The sequence below is a fragment of the Scatophagus argus genome, chromosome 12 (assembly GCF_020382885.2).
Source record: "Scatophagus argus isolate fScaArg1 chromosome 12, fScaArg1.pri, whole genome shotgun sequence".
NCBI classification, from domain to species: Eukaryota; Metazoa; Chordata; class Actinopteri; family Scatophagidae; genus Scatophagus; species Scatophagus argus.
In genome coordinates, this window is record NC_058504.1 from 6,581,705 (window position 1) to 6,601,741 (window position 20,037).

Sequence of the window (20,037 nt, forward strand, 5' to 3'; positions counted from 1 at the left end):
TTACAATGACACCAATGTGTCAGAGGTTCAAGGATACAAAGGGAAATAACAAAAACACATAAAAATCAACGGGTTACAAGATTGGTGTACATCTTTATGGACACCTTTGTTTTCTTTATGATAGTTTTGAGGAGGGTACGTACATGAACATAACGCCTGTCATATTAAAACAAAATTACTGGCACAGTTTGTTGTGCATGCTGTATAATTGGTGAACAGTTGTAGCATTGTTTTAACGGGTCTATTTTGGCCATGATGTCGTGTTCATATCATTAGTTCTGTAGCCTACCGGGAGCGGGTTTACTCCGGGTCACTCAGTTGCATAAAATCCAATGATCGCCTTTCGCGCCATTCCTGACTAAAATGACGGAAGTTCGACGAGTCACGTGATACACAACCACTCGCCACTTTCGCGCCACCACGAAAACCCGCCCCTCCCCGCTGAAAGAAGTGACACGATTGGTTGCTGCGCACGTCAGATTCGCGCCACTTCTTGGACCGTGACTGGGTAGAACCGCAAGCTGCGAGTGAATGAATACAGTTCTGGGGTGATTGTGAAGTGACTAAACCGTGAATTTTTAACTACATTTTGGTTCGTTAGCTCTTTAGGACTTTTGGAATCAAGTCGCCTCACCTGACGGTCAACGTCTGCAGCTATGGCTCGTAAGGATTATGCAGCAGAGAAAGGTAATGGGTTTACACAATAACGGCATGGCAGCAACAAGTTGGCCTAGATGACTAGCTTAACTTTCTCCAAAATGCTCTTTGGACATCCAAATTAGCGAGTGTATATCGCGGAATGCAGTGCGTATAATGCCAAGTGACGGCGTGTTCAGCAAATTTAATTCATGTTAACCTTCTGTTTGTACACGACAAACTAGTTAATCAGTCACTGATCAAATAACGTTACCTCTATATTTCCCTCTGCATTAACTTCACTTAGACCACGATTCGGGTAGGGATGCATGTACTGTGTTGTGTACTGCATGTACAATAGAATATTTTACCTTTTGAGTGGCACTAAACTTTTGTGAACGATAGCTAACTTGAACTAGTAAGGCATCGTGAGCTTGTGAATATGTAGTGACCCGGATGGATCCGCTTAAACAAAGGAGCAGGCGCCACTGTGCGGGCACATGTCTGACAATAACTTACGCTGAGTACGTTAATGAAGGCATAGCGCAAATTATTAGGAACAGCAGTAAACGGTTGGATTGTTGGCGTCACGCTGTCATTTATTCTGTGATATTTAACAATACCGTTTCAACTGAAAGCAATTTGTAGAGCTGCCGTAACGTATTCGCGACCGTGTTGAAGTTACTCAGATAACGCGGTTGGTACGAACATAACGTTAAGGCAGCCAACAAACGTGAATTATTCTTAATTTAGATTAAAGGCTGTAACTTTAGCTCAACATTACGCGACTGCTTCGTTTCTCACCGACGAAAAAGTGTTTTCAAACGAATAACTGCAGTAAGTTAAACGGTGGTAATGTTCAGTTTATCTAAAATATTAAACTTTTTTAAGCGTCCTGAAAACCTACCAGCCCCCCACTAAGCAGCCTACAACTTTGTGCTGGCTGCCCCAACTTAGTTCATGCTAGCATGATGGCCAATTAGCTAATTAGCTTTATAGCTGACAGTAGCACAATGTGACAGGTTGTACGGGTTTGATAAAATGCCAGTAAGTAAGAGAATGGGCTGGTGGCTTCGTGCCTTGCTGAAGAGCACTTCAAAATGCTGGTTTATATGGGAGTTTGACTCCACGCCTTTAGGAACATAAACCTTTTTTCGATGTTGGCCAAATAAACAAGCTGGGCGTAAATGTTATTTCCTGTAGTGAGCTGATCAATCCTCCAGACTGCGAATTAAATAGCTTAGTCACCCTGTTTAGAGGTTTTACTTGGAGTTATCGACCATCGGAAACTTCCAGCGTTGAGCATTTTGTTGGCAGTCTATTACCAAGTGATGGTTGTGTTTAAAGCAGTATTTAATTTTCATGGAGCCGTCTGTATTACACACAACTCAGCTAAGCTAAGCTAACGTTAGAAAGATGGCTGGCCGTGGTTTTGAAAACAACAGTCGGGACTATTTTTAAGAGCGGACGGGTCGCGGAGGGATACCCGAGTGACGAGGCACAAAAGCCATGTGCTGCTTTGTTTACAATAACATCCTCGAACACAGAAATAATAAAGCGCAGCTGCGGTTTTTCTGCCACAGCGTCAAAGTAAGTGGACTGTTTTAATTTCCGTGCTAAGACTAGTTTCGTTTCTTGTTACGTGGAATTGTATATTCTTAGTAGTTGGGGCTCTTTTGAGAAGTGAGCGATGTTTTCTCCAGGAAAAAAAAATGGGCACTGAACTGAGCGCGACTGGTGTTGTATTTACATTACTGCCGAGAAGCTATCTGCTGCGCAGTGTTGATTATTTGTCTCTAAAACTGTGGTAGTAGGTGCACTCGGGCGGCATTTGGGTTCATGAAGTACGTCAGTGGCAGTTTGTGCTCTACAGTAGGTAATAGTGACTCATCGAGATTACAAGATGCCGTGTTACTCAACAAAGGGGGTCGTCGCAGGACAACAAATTACCTCCCAGCCTCTAGGCCCTCTGATCGCAGTGTTAATAAGCATTTCAGCTTTTAATCTTAAACTAATAATTCAACTCATAAAAAGATAACATCAGTCAACAGTGTTTTGTTTGTGTGTCTAACAAAAGAGAAAAAAAATCTCCACAAGTGTGTGCAGGATGTGGCTGTTTACTGCTGTGAAATAGTGCTGAAGGTGGTTTTTTTTGTTTGTTTTGCAGACAAATGCAAAAGGTTCCTGCAGGAGTTTTACTCAGAGGATGAAAATGGGAAGAAGGTGTTCAAATATGGAGCTCAACTTGTAAGTATAGTAAACAAATAGTAAATGTTGGGTGTTGTGGCCATGACTGGGAGTGTTGTTGATGGAAACATGTTGACAGTGATGTGAACAGTAAGAGCTGATGAACAGCAGGTTATTGATGCTAATTATAAACTGTTATCTTTTGTCTTCTTTTGATAATAGTTTTAACCATTTTGTCCTTTTGGACTTTAATTGTTAAAAGCGGTTCCTCACATTTTTTTTGAAGCTTTATTATTATTATTATTATTGTCACTTTGGTTCCCTTCATTGGTAACACAGTGAAATAATGTGACTATTTTTGTCATGGGTTTCATGTGCCTTGTGTAATAAAATATCTGAAGGCAATAATCTAATCAGATGCAGTACTGTGTGATGAAATTTTATTTTAAGTGCTGATTTGTGGTCTAATTTGTCAGTTTTGGGGCCCTTCAAGTTTGGGAACTGGTGGTTTAGTGCACCTGTTTGGCTTAAGACTTAAGAATCTCTGTTTAGACTATGATGCCATGTTTACCAGAACACAGGGTCCATGTTCAGATCTTTGATTTCCTCATATCAATCTATCATCTATTCATTATCGCCAACCAGGCTATAAAATGCTCAAAAAAATAATTAAATATAACCAGTTGAAGATTGCTGGTTGAGACAACTGCTTTATTAACTGCAACAATTTCCTGTGGGATCAATAAAGTTCTTATCTTATGCATTTCAGATTTAGTCTTGAGCAAGAGCAAATTACTTAAAACACATAAAGAAAAATGACTTCTCTGCGTGTAAAATGTGTATGCCAGCGGTCCTGTTGTACCACATAATAGTGCTGCAGCTCCATTACTCAGTTACTGTTGTGTTATCGAACGACGTCTGTGCAGAGTAGACAAGGTCATGTAATGAAGTGGCTTGTCTTGTTCCTTGTCTGTGTGTGCAGGTGGCACTGGCCCACAGGGAGCAGGTGTCTCTCTATGTTGATCTGGACGACGTGGCTGAAGAAGACCCCGAGCTTGTTGAGAGCATCTGTGAGAATGCAAAGCGCTACACGGGTCTGTTCGCCGACGCTGTCCACGAGCTGCTGCCCGAGTACAAAGAAAGAGATGTATGTGCATTTGTCCGGTTGATTGTGTACAGTTCTTAGACATTAAAATTATACAGAGAGTTATGATCACAGTACTGCTGTGCATGTTTTTCCTCCTAGGTTTACAGTTATATGTAACACCTGTTTTATTGAAATGGTTATAATGTTATATCCAGGTTGTGGCCAAGGATTCTTTGGACGTGTACATTGAACACAGGCTGATGATGGAACAAAGGGGTCGCGACCCTGCAGACACCAGAGACTCTCGTAACCAATACCCACCTGAACTCATGAGGCGATTGTAAGTTGACTCAAATTTAGGGTTTAGTTTTTATTAATATCTGTTACTTATTCAGTCACACCAGTTATGGCTCTCCTCCAGTCTCTCAGCGCAGTTCTGCTGTAGTAAATATTGTATTTGTGTTTAATAATTTTATTCTCTCTCTCTCTCACCGTTGTATTCCATTCGCAGCGAGTTGTACTTCAAGTCTCCCAGCACCACTAAACCCAAAGTGGTCCGTGATGTACGTGCGGACAGCATCGGCAATCTGGTGACAGTTCGGGGAATAGTGACCCGTGCCACTGAGGTCAAACCAATGATGGCTGTCGCTACATACACGTGTGACCAGTGTGGTGCTGAGACATATCAGCCAGTAAGATTGGTTTTAGTCTTGCCGTGGTTTACATCTGTGACGGTACATATAAGGAGTCCTCATTAAGTCTTTGTCCTTCAGATCCAGTCTCCCTCCTTCATGCCCCTCGTCATGTGTCCCAGTCAAGAGTGTGTCACAAACAAATCTGGAGGTCGCCTCTACCTCCAGACTAGAGGCTCTAAATTTGTCAAGTTCCAGGAGCTGCGTATTCAGGAACATGTAAGGAAATATACCCCCAAGATACACACACGCACGCACACACACACTCACTCTCACATTCACACTCACACTCGGTGTTGTCGCATATCGTATGATCTGTTGAGATGATGTTGATAATTTCTCCCCGTCGTCCCACAGAGTGACCAGGTGCCTGTCGGAAATATTCCAAGGAGCATGTCTGTGTACGCCCGCGGAGAAAACACACGTCTCGCTCAGCCAGGAGACCACGTGGCCATCACGGGAGTCTTCCTCCCTCTTCTGCGTACAGGCTTCAAACAGGCTGTTCAGGTATGTCGCTCCTTTGACCCGAATTCAACCCATATATTGTTCGAGCCTCTTGGAAGAAACTTAGTTCAGTGTTAATGGTATGTAAAATATGTTTGTTAAAATTCTGTTACTTGCTTTACAAGGTCCTAAAATGCACGTCTATCCAATCTTGATGTGGTATTGGTTATTTCAGGGTCTTCTGTCAGAAACATACATGGAGGCCCACAGCATCACACTCATGAACAAGACAGAGGATGATGAGCTGGGCAGTGAGGAGCTGACTGATGAGGAGCTGCGTAGCATCACAGGTTGGTTGGTGTGTGTGTGTGTGTGTGTGATGGCTGGACTTCAGTACAAGGAGAATGTATTAACTTGTATGAATGCCCAAATCTGGTAGTGCTGCTTTTTGTTGTTTGTTTTGTTATTTTCACCCGTTTAGCCACTGAAGTGTTTGTATTATCTGTTATAGATGAAGGATTTTATGAGAAGCTAGCTGGATCAATAGCCCCAGAGATCTATGGACATGAAGATGTAAAGAAGGCTTTGCTCCTGCTGCTGGTTGGAGGTGTGGAACAGGCACCCAAAGGCATGAAAATCAGAGGTGAGCACAGACTTGATGCCCTTAATGTTACGCTGAACAGTTAAGGGTTGTGTTCTTATCTGATTTAAATCGTAAAGCTGAAAATGCAGAATGAGGGGACGCTGCAGATTGCATCCCTTGAATATACTTTGTCTTTCTGTAGTTCCCTCTTTAAAATTCTCTCAGCACTTAATCCTCATGACAAAATCAGTCAACAGTGAACTATGTTAAATCAATGGTTAGGTTAGGATAATAACATTACTAACGTTTCTCAAAAACAAAGCGTTTGTCTCAGTCAAATCACTCTTTCGGTTTTGGCTTTTCTTCCTCAAGGCAATATAAACATCTGTCTGATGGGAGACCCGGGAGTTGCCAAGTCCCAGCTGCTGTCCTACATTGACCGCCTGGCTCCTCGAAGTGAGTACAGTCCCGCTCGTTGGGAGTGAAAGTCTGGGTGGTTTAATATTTTATCCAGGAAGGCATTCTCTTTCCATTAGTGCTTACATGGTAAAATATTAACTTTTGATGTGCGTCACTGGCTAGGGGGTAAAGGCTTTTCTTTTGGACATTAGAATGCATGGAAAACCCTAAAAGTTAGCAAAACTGTAGCTTCCACATTGTCAACTGGGTACCAGTATTCGAATGTTTCGATTTCTGTTTCATTGTCTGCAATTTAAAAAACAATGTGTCCTGGGTTTCCCCTGTCCCCTCTCTGGTCTTCAGGCCAGTACACGACAGGACGCGGTTCGTCCGGTGTCGGTCTGACTGCGGCAGTGATGCGTGACCCTCTGACTGGGGAAATGACCCTGGAAGGCGGAGCCCTGGTGCTAGCCGATCAGGGCATCTGCTGCATTGATGAGTTTGACAAAATGGCAGACGCTGACCGCACAGCCATCCACGAGGTGATGGAACAGCAGACCATCTCCATAGCTAAGGTAAAAACATCCACACCTGTTATTAACTTCAACTGATGGGTTAATTTGCCTAATGAGTTAATTAATGCCCGAGTCACATCTCCACTGATGTGTTTTGCTCCCCTCCAGGCGGGCATCATGACCTCCCTCAATGCACGTTGCTCTATTCTGGCAGCAGCCAACCCCGCCTACGGCCGCTACAATCCCCGGAAGAGCATCGAGCAAAACATTCAGCTGCCAGCTGCTCTGCTCTCCCGTTTCGACCTGCTCTGGCTGATCCAGGACAAGCCCGACGCCGACAGCGACCTGCGTCTGGCCCAGCACATCACCTACGTCCACCAGCACTGCCGCCAGCCGCCCACACACTTCACCCCCATCGACATGAAGCTGATGAGGTGATGATGCTTGAAAATCGTTGATGCAAAACTTTTTAACTGTATCAGCACGTTGAAGCGGGTCATTATCCTACATGGTCCAGATTTTTGAGTGGCCAGTTTCACAGTCAAACATGCCAACAGTGCACGATGCAACAATGTCTAAACGAAAACCTGAAATGTCCCCTCAGGCGTTACATCGCTCTGTGTAAGAAGCGGCAGCCTGTGGTGCCCGAGTCACTGGCTGACTACATCACTGCTGCTTATGTGGAGATGAGGAAAGAGGCCCGAGTGAGCAAAGACACCACCTTCACCTCAGCCCGTACCCTCCTGTCCATCCTTCGTCTGTCCACTGCCCTGGTGAGAACTACACCGCAACTCTGAGCTGGAAATGTTTGACAGGCCAATTGCAACAATTGAAACCGCAGAGGGGGGGGATACCTTGATTGTACTGACTTCTGTTTATTTACTTTTGGAAAATTTGAAGGTTTCTGAACATTACAAGACTTTCTACTTGAAAGTTTTTGGCCGTAGTTACATCATCAACTTGTATGTAGACATAACAGATGCTTTCTGACCTGTTTTGTCTGCTGTATTTCTGTGTGTTCACATAAGACTGTCTCAAGTCTTGTGCACCTGAGCTGAATGAACAGAGAAACTATGCTGAGACACATTTAGCTGTCATTTCTGGTTGTTCTGCTTTGGTTCTGTTGTCTGCTGTGTAAGAATTAAAGTTCAGTGCCTTCAGAGCATTTTTTTTATGTTGTTAATGGAGTTTGTGACTCCATCAATAGTCCGGTGTGAGATAAAGTGCTTACAGTGCAGGTAGTGATGATAAACTAGCCTACTGCAATGTGAGCACTTCTTTCCCACACAGGACAAAAGAGCTCAAGTCTGTCAAACACTGGAGATAAAGATGGCATTACTCAGCATGACACAGCAATAGCAAATCATATGGACAAATGTATGCCTGTATTTTGTTTTTGCTTTCCAAAAAAAAAAGAAAAAAGGTAACTCTTATGGGCTGTCATCTTGGCTTCTGGCTGTCAAAAGTGCTGTTTGTGCAGGTAGCAGTCATCCACCTCCTGCAAAACCAGCACTTCAGGGAGACAGGAAGGCACTGTGCTGCACACAGATGTCCACAAGGGGGGCAAACTGCAGCTGTCCCAGTCTTAAAGGACCTGCCTCAGTTGGAGTGCTGGTGATAAAAAATGTAACGGTTGCATCACCTGAATTCTGCATTAATCCAGATTCTGTACCTGTCACATCTGTACAACAAGGTTTGTCTGATCCTGGTCAGCTTTGCAGGGTGGGCAGTCGGCCTGTGTGTGTTAGGAGCAGCTGTGCAAACCCATGCAAAGCTGACCATGTTCAGAATTATCATCAACAAGTTCCACATTAAAAACCTTCAGAGTATTCAGGTTCTCTTTTCGCATTTTTGTTTTTAACTTCAGCCTGTAGAGAGACTGGCTGGTGTTGAGAGGCGGAGACTTGGGCAATTGCCGGCCATCCCAGAGGGCATTGCACTTGTCTCGGTCTGACAGTGCCGGCACAGCGCAGCCATCGTTTTCAAGACACGCTACAATGCATGCGCACGTAATCTCGATTCACATGATCTTTGAGTCTACCTCAGATCACATCCTCCGCTCTCTGCTTTTGTTGCCTTTCTGCAGGCTCGTCTGCGCATGATGGATTCTGTGGAGAAGGAAGACGTCAACGAGGCAATGAGACTGATGGAGATGTCGAAGGATTCGCTACAAGCCGACAAGTCTGGCACCACGAGGTTAGTGCTAACGCTGGAGCCTGAGACTTGTCTTAATGATGACATTTGTTCAGCTACATGCACGTAACACCGGATATTGTCCGACCCAGAATCCCCCTTAATGAGTCTCTCGTATGTCTGTAAGAGTAGCTGCATATCCTGGAGGAAGCTGTAAAACTTCCTGGGTTTTTATGGAGCTGTGTTCACACGGAGCGTGTTCACTGAGGGGAGGTGTCAAGAGTAGTGACGTGTTTACACTCCATACCGCTTGTTCTCCAGTCAGCGCTTTAAAATTCCCAGGAGGCTTTTGTGAGGCAGGAGAGAACTGAAATCAGGGAAACGAGTAATAAGAAATAAGTGCAGGAATTACAGTTTCTCTGTTTGGTACATGCTCCTCTATACCACAGATGACTGCTTATAAATAGACATAACACACATATAGCAAATAGACATAAGGCACTGTAAGTTCCCAGTTATGGGACCAATAAAGGATTATCTTATCTTATAAGTGGTAGCTGTCCTCATCTAACTGAATCGTGTCAAAATATTTCTTTTAAAAGAACTTTTATTAAAAAAGAATCAATTTTAAACATTTGTATGACCTTCCAAGTTCAAAAAGTCTCACGCCAGCTCTTAATTCTTTGCATTTAGGACTCAGCGCCCGGCCGATGTCATCTTCTCCCTGGTGCGCGAGCTCTCCACGGAAGGCGTGGGTGGTCGCGGTGGAGCCGGCGGGGTGGTTCGCATGGCTGAAGCAGAGCAGCGCTGCGTCTCGCGTGGCTTCACCCCCGCCCAGTTCCAGGAGGCCTTGGAGGAGTACGAGGAGCTGAACGTGTGGCAGATCAACCAGGCCCGCACCCGCATCACCTTTGTCTGAAAAACCTGGGCCACGTCTTCGTGCACGTGGTTTTCAGCCTCTCTGACTCTTTATCGTGGGCTTTCTACAAGCTTGTCCTCCTCGCCAGCATTTTGTGACACAAGTCGAGCAGAATGTGGGCACTTCTCACGCTTGTCTGTTTTGTAACAATTCCTGCTGTTGCATCCTGCAACGTTTTTATATTCTGTTCACCAGTAAAGTCACTTGTAAATATGTATGTTAGAACGTGGGATTGCGTCGAGTCTGCTGTTTAGAGCTTAAAGCTTTGGACGTGGATGCATTTCTGTACATTTTAAATGCTGTTAATGCAAATCGGGCAAATTAACGTTGAGCCTTGTATTATGACGGATAGTTATAATAAATTGATGGTTCAGTACAGTGCTTGATTTGGTTTTCTGTGTGCTCATGAAATGGAATGAATGAATAAAGTTAAAGTGTGCCGCAATCCTCCCCCCGAACACCTGGTTTGTTACTGCAGCAGCCTCGCTCGCATAATAACTGCTTTCGGTAACACGCCGTGCTCATAAAACGTGCAAACGTACAGAGTCAAGCTAATGATTATTTTCACTATTACTTCAGTCTACAAAATATAATTTTCTGAAAAGCCCAAGGCTAAGGCTTCATTATTTATTACTTTAGGGCTGCAGTGGTTGTCTTCATTATTGGTTAAACGGGATAAACATCTCCAGTTTAGCTCAAGTAATCATTTCCTCATTAAATGGTTAAGAGGACTTATCTTCCCAGAGCACAAGTTTTCTGCTTCAGTTTAAGACAAAGTTTGTCATCTGCGCTTGATAACTAACTGCTAAGTAGATAATTTACTTTGATTATGAAATGATAAATAAATCAGCCGAGCAAACATGAATGGCTTACTGTAAGGTTTGTTGCATGAATGTCTTGTATTCTTAACACTTCTTTCTGTTTGTTAGTATGTTGGTATGACGGCATCCCATAAGAACACGCAGTCGACTTTTTAGTGCTTCACGTTAAATGGTGAACATGCCGGGACACAAAAGAAGCCTCTTTGTTGCTCAGCGAGTGGCTAACCTGCCTTCTAGACAAAAAGAAAAGCAGGTGTTGTCTGGGTAAAAACAACCGCCTTTGGCAGCTGACAGCACTTCAGAAATATGAACTTATATCATAAGTGTACATTAAAAGCCATGCAGGCTGTCATCTATGATTTTTACTTTTTTTTTTTTTGTTGTTGTTGGTTTTTTTTGTTTTGTTTTTTTGGCTCAGATATTGTGTTAGTAGGCAGCATTTTCCTCACAGTAGCAGTTGTCCCAGCAGGTGATGCTTTCCTTCCAGACTTAATGGGGAGTTTCCATTTGAAGTCTGTGCTCTTTATGGCTTTGCTGCTAAAAGTGCAGAGGCTTTTCATTCTTAATTGGCGCCAAAGGCCTCATATTAAAATGTTATTAAAAGAGAGGTGGGAGAAAGAGTCAGGCCTCGAAGTCGGTGGAGTCCTATTGGGCAGGGGATCACGTTTCAGGGGGTCTGACCACAGATCTGTATTTAACCCACTCTGCCCTGTTAGCTCAGTGAGGACAGCTTCCCGAACCAGGTGAGTAAAACATGTTGGGATGATTTTGGTCACCAGATTACCAGATCGAATGACAAATCTGTTTTGGCCAACAGCTCTTCTCTGGATTGCAGGGATTCAAGATGATTTCCACATTATGGTTGGCAGGGACACTCTCCTGTCTAATGCTGCTCCCAGGTCAGTCTTTATTGTACAGCTGCTTCAACAACAACGTATGAAACACATATTAATCAGCATGCATCACATGATTTGTCTCCTCTTACAGGCTTACTGGATGCCAAATCTTTGTTAAATGCCATCAAGCAGGAAGGTAACTGCAGATCTGAAAGAACCTCTGCATAAACTTAAATAATTGTTAGGAAGTAGTTTAACTTTTAAAGGTCTGAGCCTCATCTCCTCTTTGAACAGAGATGGTCCCCGTCAGTCATGTTAACATCGACTCCGAGAAAGCAAACAACTTTCTGACTCACTCCAGACCGAAGCGTAATGTGGACGCCAGGTGGTACAGAGGAAACCCAGACTTCCAGGCTTACTACCGCTACTACAGCAGCATCGGACACACTGAGGGGGTAAGACACCATGAAGTATATTACCTGAGAAGATATGATACTTTTCCAGGGCACAGAATACATTAATAATAAGGGTTTAGGAAATGTTAAAATTGCATTTGAAGGACCATTAAAACAAAAGCGAGAAAAAAAGTGCTTGGAATACTGAGTGACCTGAACGAACAGAAAACCAGAGATGTATGATGATGAGACTTCTTCAATAGTCATAAAAAGCAGACTATTTAATCGATTAGTTCTCCTTCTAGTAAAGTCAGTATCTGCAAACACATGACTCGATCCCTAAATTGCAAAATGCCTGAGAGTATGTGTGTGTGTGTATGTGTGAATGAGTGAGTGTGTACAAAACCAATATTATATCTTATATGTTTCATCCATTCCCATATTTAATTAATTTATTTATTTTCTTTACATTACATTGCATTCATTTATCCAAAGCAACTTACAATAAGTGCATTTTAAACATCAATAGTCCTGAAAATCACAGCGTGGGGACATAAAATGCAATGCATATTTTACTCTTTAAGTCATCAAAATCAACTTGTACCTCCAAAAGTAGACTACATACAAAGGAAAACAAAATACCCATTTAAGAGATAGTTGGAACTAAGAGCAAAAAAAATTGGACAGGTGTCCAGTGCTCACAGCGCCCCCTTCTGGACGCATCTGTGATTAGGCAGTTGATAGTAAAAAGATTGCAGGATGCTCCTGCACTTCAACCAAACAGTCAGCATCAGCTGCAGGTTTCACCCATGAAGTTGGGGTTGAACCGGTTTCATGTCATATTTCAGATTGGACCCAATTCATAAATAAAAATTAAGCTGTGAAATACAGGATTCATTTGAATATTCCACATCGAGTGCTGCAAATGTGTGTGTCTACACTTTAATGTTTCTGTTTCTGTTCTCTCAGCTCTATGAGATCGACAAGCTGCGGATGCTCTACCAGCAGATGAGGTACCTGGAGCACACTTATGGCCCCAACGCCTCCTACTTCCAAAGCAAACTGGGAGTGCCAATGATCATGTGCGACCCAGCTACAGACAAGAAGTGCAAAGTCGCCCTTCCTCCTCCTCCTCCACCTCCGATGAAAGGGGCCCCAAAGCCCACACAGCCCCCGGCGACTCCTCCTCCTCTTCCTCCGGCTCCAGCCATCTCCCAGGCTGACATTCTCTACCTGTGCAACAAGAAGGATCCCCTGTGCAGGCCCCACATCGTCTACATGCCCAGCGGCGCCGTGCCTGTGCTCTGTGACCCCCGCTACCACCCCCACTGCACCCCCCAGAAAGCCGTTCCAGAACCAGCCGCAGTGCCCCAGCCACCTCCCCCTCCACCAAAAAAGTCTGCCCCGCCTCCACCAGTCCTCGTCAAGAAGTCTCCCCCGGCCCCCATCCGCATCTTTAAGGGCATGGAGTACGACTGTGACCCCTACTGGGACCCCGACTGTCTGATTGACCACCCTCCCAGGCCCGTGAAGGGGAAGATTGTGGTCCCTCCACCACCGCCTCCCCCGCCTGTGGAGGAGGTAGAGAAAAAGGAGCCAGTGGAGGAGCCAGCTCCCCCGGCCCCCATTGAGAAGAAAGTACCCCTCTACCCTTACCCTTACTACTACCAAATGCCCTACGACCCCAGGGATGACCTGTACGACCCGGTCCGCTTCCAGTACCCACAGCCTGCTGCTTCTGCTGATGAGCCCGCAGAGGACAGTCAGTAAACCATCGGGGACGCTGAAACAGACTTTGACTGAAGACATCCAAGTCAAACAATTTCATATTTTTGAGGGATTTTAACATCTCGCAAAGTGTTTGTTCAAACCTCATCAAACTGACAATGTATTTACTGTCATCGCTGTCAGCTCGTAAAAGAGCAGTTTTCAGTCAACACAAGCATGTAATGAGAATGACTGAGTAGCGAGGTAATAAAAGTGTCACAAAACTTCTCATCGACGGCTGAGTGGTGTTTTTGTTTTGAAACATACTTTCAAAAGACGCAAGAATACAAAAAGGCAGGAAAATGTTTGCTCCTCCCAGCGCCACATGGCAGGTAAAAGCAGACTAGTAAAGTAGAAGTGCCAACTTGCAGTCTGGGGGGGTCATTATGTCTTGTTCTGCTGAACATTTAATACCCATAAAAAAGCTGACTCCTGTTAGACCTCCGAACCCCCACACCCCCCACTTTCCCCTGCGCGTCTGTTCAAACCTCGAACAGCAGGAACACGACTTCAAAAGACGAGCTAACTGCAAACACTCCTGCAGCTCCACGTAGCTGCCCTTCATGGGCCGTGTGCTGTATAGTTACTATAATGTCTACGCTTTCATAATCATCAATAAAGCGTAGAAAGAAGAGGAGTCACAGTAACATGAAAAAAATCTGATCATTTATTACATACAGAAACATGACACAATAAAACAAATGGGGTAAAATAATATAACGTTCATGTACAGTGGATTCACTTGTGTGCATACGAGAGCGGAGCCGTTTTTGTATATATCTCTTATTGATTGGTGTTATTAAGTGCTTTTAGACACACCTGTGGTTGAAAACGGTAAAGTGGTTTGAAAATCTTACTGAATTTGTTTTAGCTGACCAAAATACAAAAAAACCAAAAACCAAAAAAAAAAAAACAGAACAAAAAGCAGAGAAAAATGAAACTGCGGCGCTCAACTGTCTCTCTGCTTCGGCTACCCGCCAGCTCAAAAGAAGAGTCCTCTCATCCTCCGGCCGATGCCCTGTCTGTCGTACAGGACGTTGAACTTGTTGATGAACTGGTTCATACTGTTGCAGGTCTTGGTGATGGTGCCTAAGTAGGCCATGAGGCCCACGTCATTACATTGCTGCGGGGGACAAAAACAACACAGTTACAGAAAACGCTTACAAGCTTCTGTACGACGGGCAGATTCACATCTTTCAGTACACGTAACTGAGGAATTTACACCAAGCCAAAGCTTTGTGTTTATCTTTTGACTAAAACAGTCTCCATTGTTCTATCTTGTCTCCTGCTGAGTTAAAACACTGAAGGCCAAATTTTGTATATTTTTTTTGTCTTATCAATAAATGCTAAGAAAAGACCTAATCCTACAACAACTTAATCCTCCTGATCTTCATACCCAAAGCCTGATAAATCTTACTCATCTGTGCCCGAGGCCTCAACAGTAAAAACACACGTGGGTGACGTATTTCTTCATTACAACAAACACAAGCACCACAGTTCATTTTGAGCGGATCCCACATACACACACACTGTCCAGGGGCTTGTGTGAAGCACACAAAGCTCGCTTACATCGTAGAAGTCGGTCTTGAATTTCGTGGTGCTGAGAACCGGCAGTCTGTGGCACAAGGCGTTCGCTTCTCGAAGGATCTCGTGGTTAAACGGCACCTCTCCTGCAGCACACGAACACAGGCGGGACAGACAGACAGACAAATAATTAAAGCAGCACAACAGTGAGGGAAGGTGATGCTGTCCAGCCCATATCCAACAGCAGCTGGTAATTATGGAGGCGTTGTCGAGGGGCCTCCTTTAATGGTGTAAAAGTGAGGAGAGGAAACATCACATTCATTCAACAGCTGTTTTCCAGACCTTTTTTTCCCCACATTCTTTGCTCTCATGTCCTCATTAAAATGTCCCGTCGTCCTCTCACCTGCTTCTACAGCTTTGACGTACTCTAGAATGATCTTCACCCGACTGTGGAGCATCTTAATCGCGCTGTGCTGGGCTATAAGGTGTTCAGCAACTAAAAGAGAACGCAGAGAGAATATTGGAGCTCAAATCTTTTCAGGAAGACGTTTTTAATGACGTTGTTTGATGTTAGCAATCTCACAGAACAGCAGTTTCCTCCAAATTCAGTTCAGTCAAAATCAGATGTTGGAGAGCTCAGCCTAAAACCATAACCATCTTCTTTTAAGATTAAATGAAAGACATTTCGGTTTACTTTAGCGTTTGTGTGTCCATACTGTTTGTATCTGGGCACTTTTCACATTTTTTTATTACTCTTCTGCTTTCTTATAAGCAAAGTACTGAACAGCTTTGATATGAGACATCGTGAGAGACATGAGACAACTTCATACGTGGTAACACAACACAACATACTTCTGATGACTAACGTGAAAGCGATAAGCCTGCAATATGCTTCAAAATTATGTAATAAAAAATAAGTTTGTCCTTTCACTCGTTACACATTGACTGCAGAAATTTTGATGTTTGATCTCTATAAATATTAATTTTGGGTGTTTCAGTTAGGTCTCTCTATTGTTTTTAAAGTTTAAAGAGCTGACACAATACAGTTTAATGAGTATACATTGAAGAATCAGACTTCATATCCCCACAGACCTAAAAACAAGACGGTTAATTACAACCAGAGCTTCTAAGTTTGAACGCAGAGCTTCCTTCTGCTCCACTCAAAAATGTAGAGTCAAAACACTGAAACTGAACTAACTGTAAGAAACTCCAGCAGCATCTTAACTGGAACTAACTGGCATCCGGTTTTATCTTCAGTCTGATAAGAGCCGACATAAAGGCTTTCAGGGGATGCTGTTAAATAAACACTGTTTCTAAAAGCAGCCTTAAAACTACAGCGAAACATCTGGAGCATGTGTAAACTCCCTCCCAGACAGCCTCGCCCTCACCTGTTGAGTTTTCTCCGGTGCCAGTGGCCGTCATTCGGGCGACGTGGTCGACGCCGATTCTCTCTGCTTCCTCTGTGGCCAGAGTGTACGTCAGCTCAGCGAACAACATGGTAGCCTAGATTTCAAACAAACACACATATCAGATAAAATTTAAAACAATTTCATATGGTGAACCGGTTCAGAGCTGCAGGAAAGGATGTGTTGATAATATGAAGTATAAAAAGAGTACCTCGCCGTTGATGATGTCAATCACAGATTCATAAACACTAACAGGAAGCTGAAGGAGAACAGCACACCATGTTTAAAGCAGCTGCATTTAAAAACACCATCACTCATCATTTTCTCATTCTTCAATTCAAAATGCAGAGGAACTCACATCGGTGTGTTTGGTCATTGGGTTGAGCTTGAGGAAGAGGGGGCTCTCAATAATCTCACACACCTGGGAAATAAACGTAAGGAAATGTTCTGTACACAACATGAAATGACGATCAATTTCTGTACTTGTGAAAACATGAAACGTCAACAAAAAAAAAAAAAGTCAGAATCCCTGCAACAGAGAAACAACATCATAATCTGTAAAACTATCCAATCACACAATATCCACAATCTGAACGATCTCTGATATGTGATCTATTCTCTCAATTTTGAAATACCAATCGTTGTTTATTCAAGATATTTTAAAGAACACATTACCCAATTTCCAATAGGCTAATTCTTATTTCATTATTTCAATTTGACTTAATTCTCCAGCTTATTTCACTGTTTACTCACAAACTACTTTAATCTGCTCACCTTGTTTTTCCCTCCAGCTCTCCTCCCCCTGCTAAAATGTAACACGATATCACAATCTCAGCAATTCACCTGAAAAGCATATTGTGGATGCCTTGGAGACTGATCACAGGCTGAAACCGTCAGATCGCCCACCCTCACGCCGCAATATTAACAACTGTCATTTCCGTTCAAAATAAACGCTGCAGCTCAGGTTTCTCACCACTTGAGGTCAATGCTGCGTCAGGAAGCCTTGCTTTGAGTTTTAAACAATGTGGGCACAGACACCACTTGCCAATGACTCAGTGAGGATCTGAGATGAGTTTAAACATGTGCACCTCACGCAACATGCTGCACCTTGAACTTCTGCCTACCTGCTTGTGAATGTGGATATCTGACTGGTCAGGGGAGCCACCTGTGGTGTACCAGCCCAAGAACTCCATGTCTTTGAAGACCTGCTTGACTGAGAGACAAAAAGGAAATATTACAGAAAAACTAAACCTGACTTTGTTTATTAACAATGTTTGATTAATGTATAATGATTTATCAACAATTGAATTTAACGTTGCTGTCTCTCGGCGCAGCAGTCTGACACTGATATTTCTTCAAGCAGATCTGATCAGACAATTACCATCACACGTTTTATCCGTTATTTTTTATTATTATTATTTACTTTATTAATCCCAAACTGGGAAATTACTTCTCTGCATTTAACCCATCATTGATTGAAACACACACACATGCAACATGCAGTGAAACACACACAGGAGCAGTGGGCTGCATCAAGCGTCCGGGGAGCAAATTGGAGGTTAAGTGCCTTGCTCAAGGGCACATCAACCAGCTAATGGGAGGTGGGGACATTATCACTCCACCACACCCAAATTTTTCCTGTCCGACTGGTGGGGGAATCGAACTGGCGACCTTCCAATCACAAGCCGCTTCTCCAACCTCTAGGCCACGGCTGCCCCTAAAACAACTTTATGGCAACCAAAACAACTTTGGTAAAGTTAATCAGTGACGATGTGTTTTAGGGAATGTTGTCACAGATGCTGGTCTTGCCACCGTCATTAATTAAGTCAGTTCCTGAAAGTGACTTAATTAACATACACATACACACCACTCACATTGTTCCTCCTTGGTGTAGTAATACTCCTTGTCAATGTGCACTCGGTCATCAATGGTGTGAGACAGCAGCTCAAAGGAGTTCATCACCTCGATGTTTCTCCCCTCCTGCTTCCCGATCAGGGCTCCAATCACTGAGCAGGAGAAAAACTCAGCTTAGTTACAGAACAACTCTGCTGCACGGGAGACAAACTGTTCATTACATTACTGCTTACACGCCATTTTTCTTGCATAGCTTTGTTATACATACCCTGCATTGGTCGCCCCTCTTGTGAGCGGATGCGTATCCAGTGGTCGGATATGTTGAGGATAACCAGTGGGTGTAAGGCCACTGAGACGCTCCCGGTGACCCCTGAGGCCATAACACTGGGGCTGGCTGCACAGTCACATAGACACACAACCAAAAGGAGCTTCAACATCACAGCAGCTACAACAAGATATTGATTAGATGCTCGACATAAAAATTAATCTGCCTTTCTGTTTTTTTCAATCACTGTAAACTGAATAACTTTTTGATTATTGGTTGAACAAAACCGTGGGCACCGGGAACTTGCAAAGCACATTTTCTCTATTTCCTGACATTTTGAAAAAACAATCACATTTCTCAAGAATAAAAAACAAAACAAATTAAGAAAATGCTTGCAAACTACAACAACAAACGTTTGCCATATATATTACAAAATGGGATTCAGTGATGCGTGTCTGAAGTCAATCCAATATAAAAACAACAGAGCCAGACCAACATGCCAGCAAGTCGATATGTGGTTATTACAGATACATTACATCAGCGCTATCAAACTATTAAAATACAAATACTGGCCAATAAAATCTTATCAAAAGTTTTTAAATCTATACTGACACTGGCCTCAAAGATCCAGTCTCACTTGAGCTCAACTTACAACCAAAATCATTTGATAAAATGACAAGTGGAGCAATCAGCGATGTGTCCCAGCGTAACCTAGGACTTATTATTACCTGTAATACCAAAACTAGTGATAAAACCCACGATCTGTAGATATACTGAGGGTTGTACTTTGACATACTGCTTGGGAATCTATCCTTAAAACAATTAACAGCAGCATCCTAGATAAAGACATCTATTTAAATTCTAAATATGGGACGACAGTGAGGGCCGATATATTGGTTTCATCTGTGGACAGCGGGCGTCCACGATCAGCCTTAATATGACTCTGGGTTGTTGTTACAGGCAGTCAGCTGGGTTTTCTTCAAATTGCCTAAGCTGAGAGACTGAGCTTTTTACTTGAAAAAAAAAACAAACAACAACTCCAGTAACAGATCAGAGTGTGAGACTGACACATGCATCCAAATGGGTGTTTTTTGACAGCTTTAGAGCAGAGCCGTGTACGTTAACCCGCTTATGTCAGCAAGCACGCTATCGACCGCCTGTAACACCACAAATTCACCGCCTACGGCCACTCACAACGCAAAATTACAACGCATGATACAATCTGCACACAGGCTTGTGTTCGTAGCGGGCAAGAAGAACGAAATAAGTGAGAAATACTCGCCTGCCCCATCAACTTCCATCCCTAAACCATTGCTGGTCGCCATCTTGTCCGGTAAACCGCGCAGGCGCACTGGATTATTTGCCTACCCAGCGTTAGGTGGCAATATAGCTTCACCAGGATGTTGTAAGATCGCAAAATTACTGACACACATTTGCGAGGTGTTAACTGAGAGCAAGTCTGACTTTAACCAAGATAGGATATAATGAGCACAAAGAAGCATATTTGATTTAATCCATTATTGACGCTAGGCCCTCCAGTGGATGGACAACTGTTTCCTGGGGACTGCTGATGT

General features: G+C 43.4%; 3 protein-coding genes across 4 annotated transcripts; 2 read left to right on the forward strand and 1 right to left on the reverse strand.

The window, feature by feature from the left end:
* The first annotated feature begins 465 nt into the window (after positions 1 to 465).
* On the forward strand, positions 466 to 9,976 carry mcm7 (minichromosome maintenance complex component 7). The gene is made up of 15 exons (XM_046405763.1): positions 466 to 687; positions 2,804 to 2,883; positions 3,806 to 3,970; positions 4,126 to 4,250; positions 4,422 to 4,602; positions 4,684 to 4,821; positions 4,960 to 5,109; positions 5,282 to 5,396; positions 5,558 to 5,689; positions 6,002 to 6,085; positions 6,392 to 6,603; positions 6,712 to 6,977; positions 7,148 to 7,316; positions 8,630 to 8,739; positions 9,370 to 9,976. The coding sequence occupies exons 1-15, from the start codon at positions 657 to 659 to the stop codon at positions 9,593 to 9,595; spliced, it is 2,184 nt and encodes a 727-aa protein (XP_046261719.1). The 5' UTR covers positions 466 to 656; the 3' UTR covers positions 9,596 to 9,976.
* Positions 9,977 to 10,835: 859 nt separating this feature from the next.
* On the forward strand, positions 10,836 to 13,674 carry LOC124067957 (leucine-rich repeat extensin-like protein 3). 2 transcript variants are annotated; one of them, XM_046405766.1, is made up of 3 exons: positions 10,836 to 11,448; positions 11,547 to 11,707; positions 12,617 to 13,674. In XM_046405766.1, exons 2-3 carry the CDS (start codon positions 11,549 to 11,551, stop codon positions 13,415 to 13,417), a joined length of 960 nt encoding a protein of 319 aa, XP_046261722.1. In that variant the 5' UTR covers positions 10,836 to 11,448; positions 11,547 to 11,548; the 3' UTR covers positions 13,418 to 13,674. The 2 variants fall into 2 exon arrangements, with proteins under 2 accessions (XP_046261722.1, XP_046261721.1); XM_046405765.1 differs by having other exon boundaries at positions 10,836 to 11,707.
* A 384-nt stretch (positions 13,675 to 14,058) lies between these two features.
* cops6 (COP9 signalosome subunit 6) lies at positions 14,059 to 19,936 on the reverse strand. Its single transcript, XM_046405768.1, has 10 exons — positions 19,746 to 19,936; positions 18,467 to 18,592; positions 18,219 to 18,350; positions 17,469 to 17,557; positions 16,703 to 16,765; positions 16,556 to 16,603; positions 16,327 to 16,441; positions 15,342 to 15,434; positions 14,984 to 15,084; positions 14,059 to 14,537 (listed from the first exon to the last, which is right to left on the reverse strand). Exons 1-10 carry the CDS (start codon positions 19,786 to 19,788, stop codon positions 14,397 to 14,399), a joined length of 951 nt encoding a protein of 316 aa, XP_046261724.1. The 5' UTR covers positions 19,789 to 19,936; the 3' UTR covers positions 14,059 to 14,396.
* Positions 19,937 to 20,037: the final 101 nt, after the last annotated feature.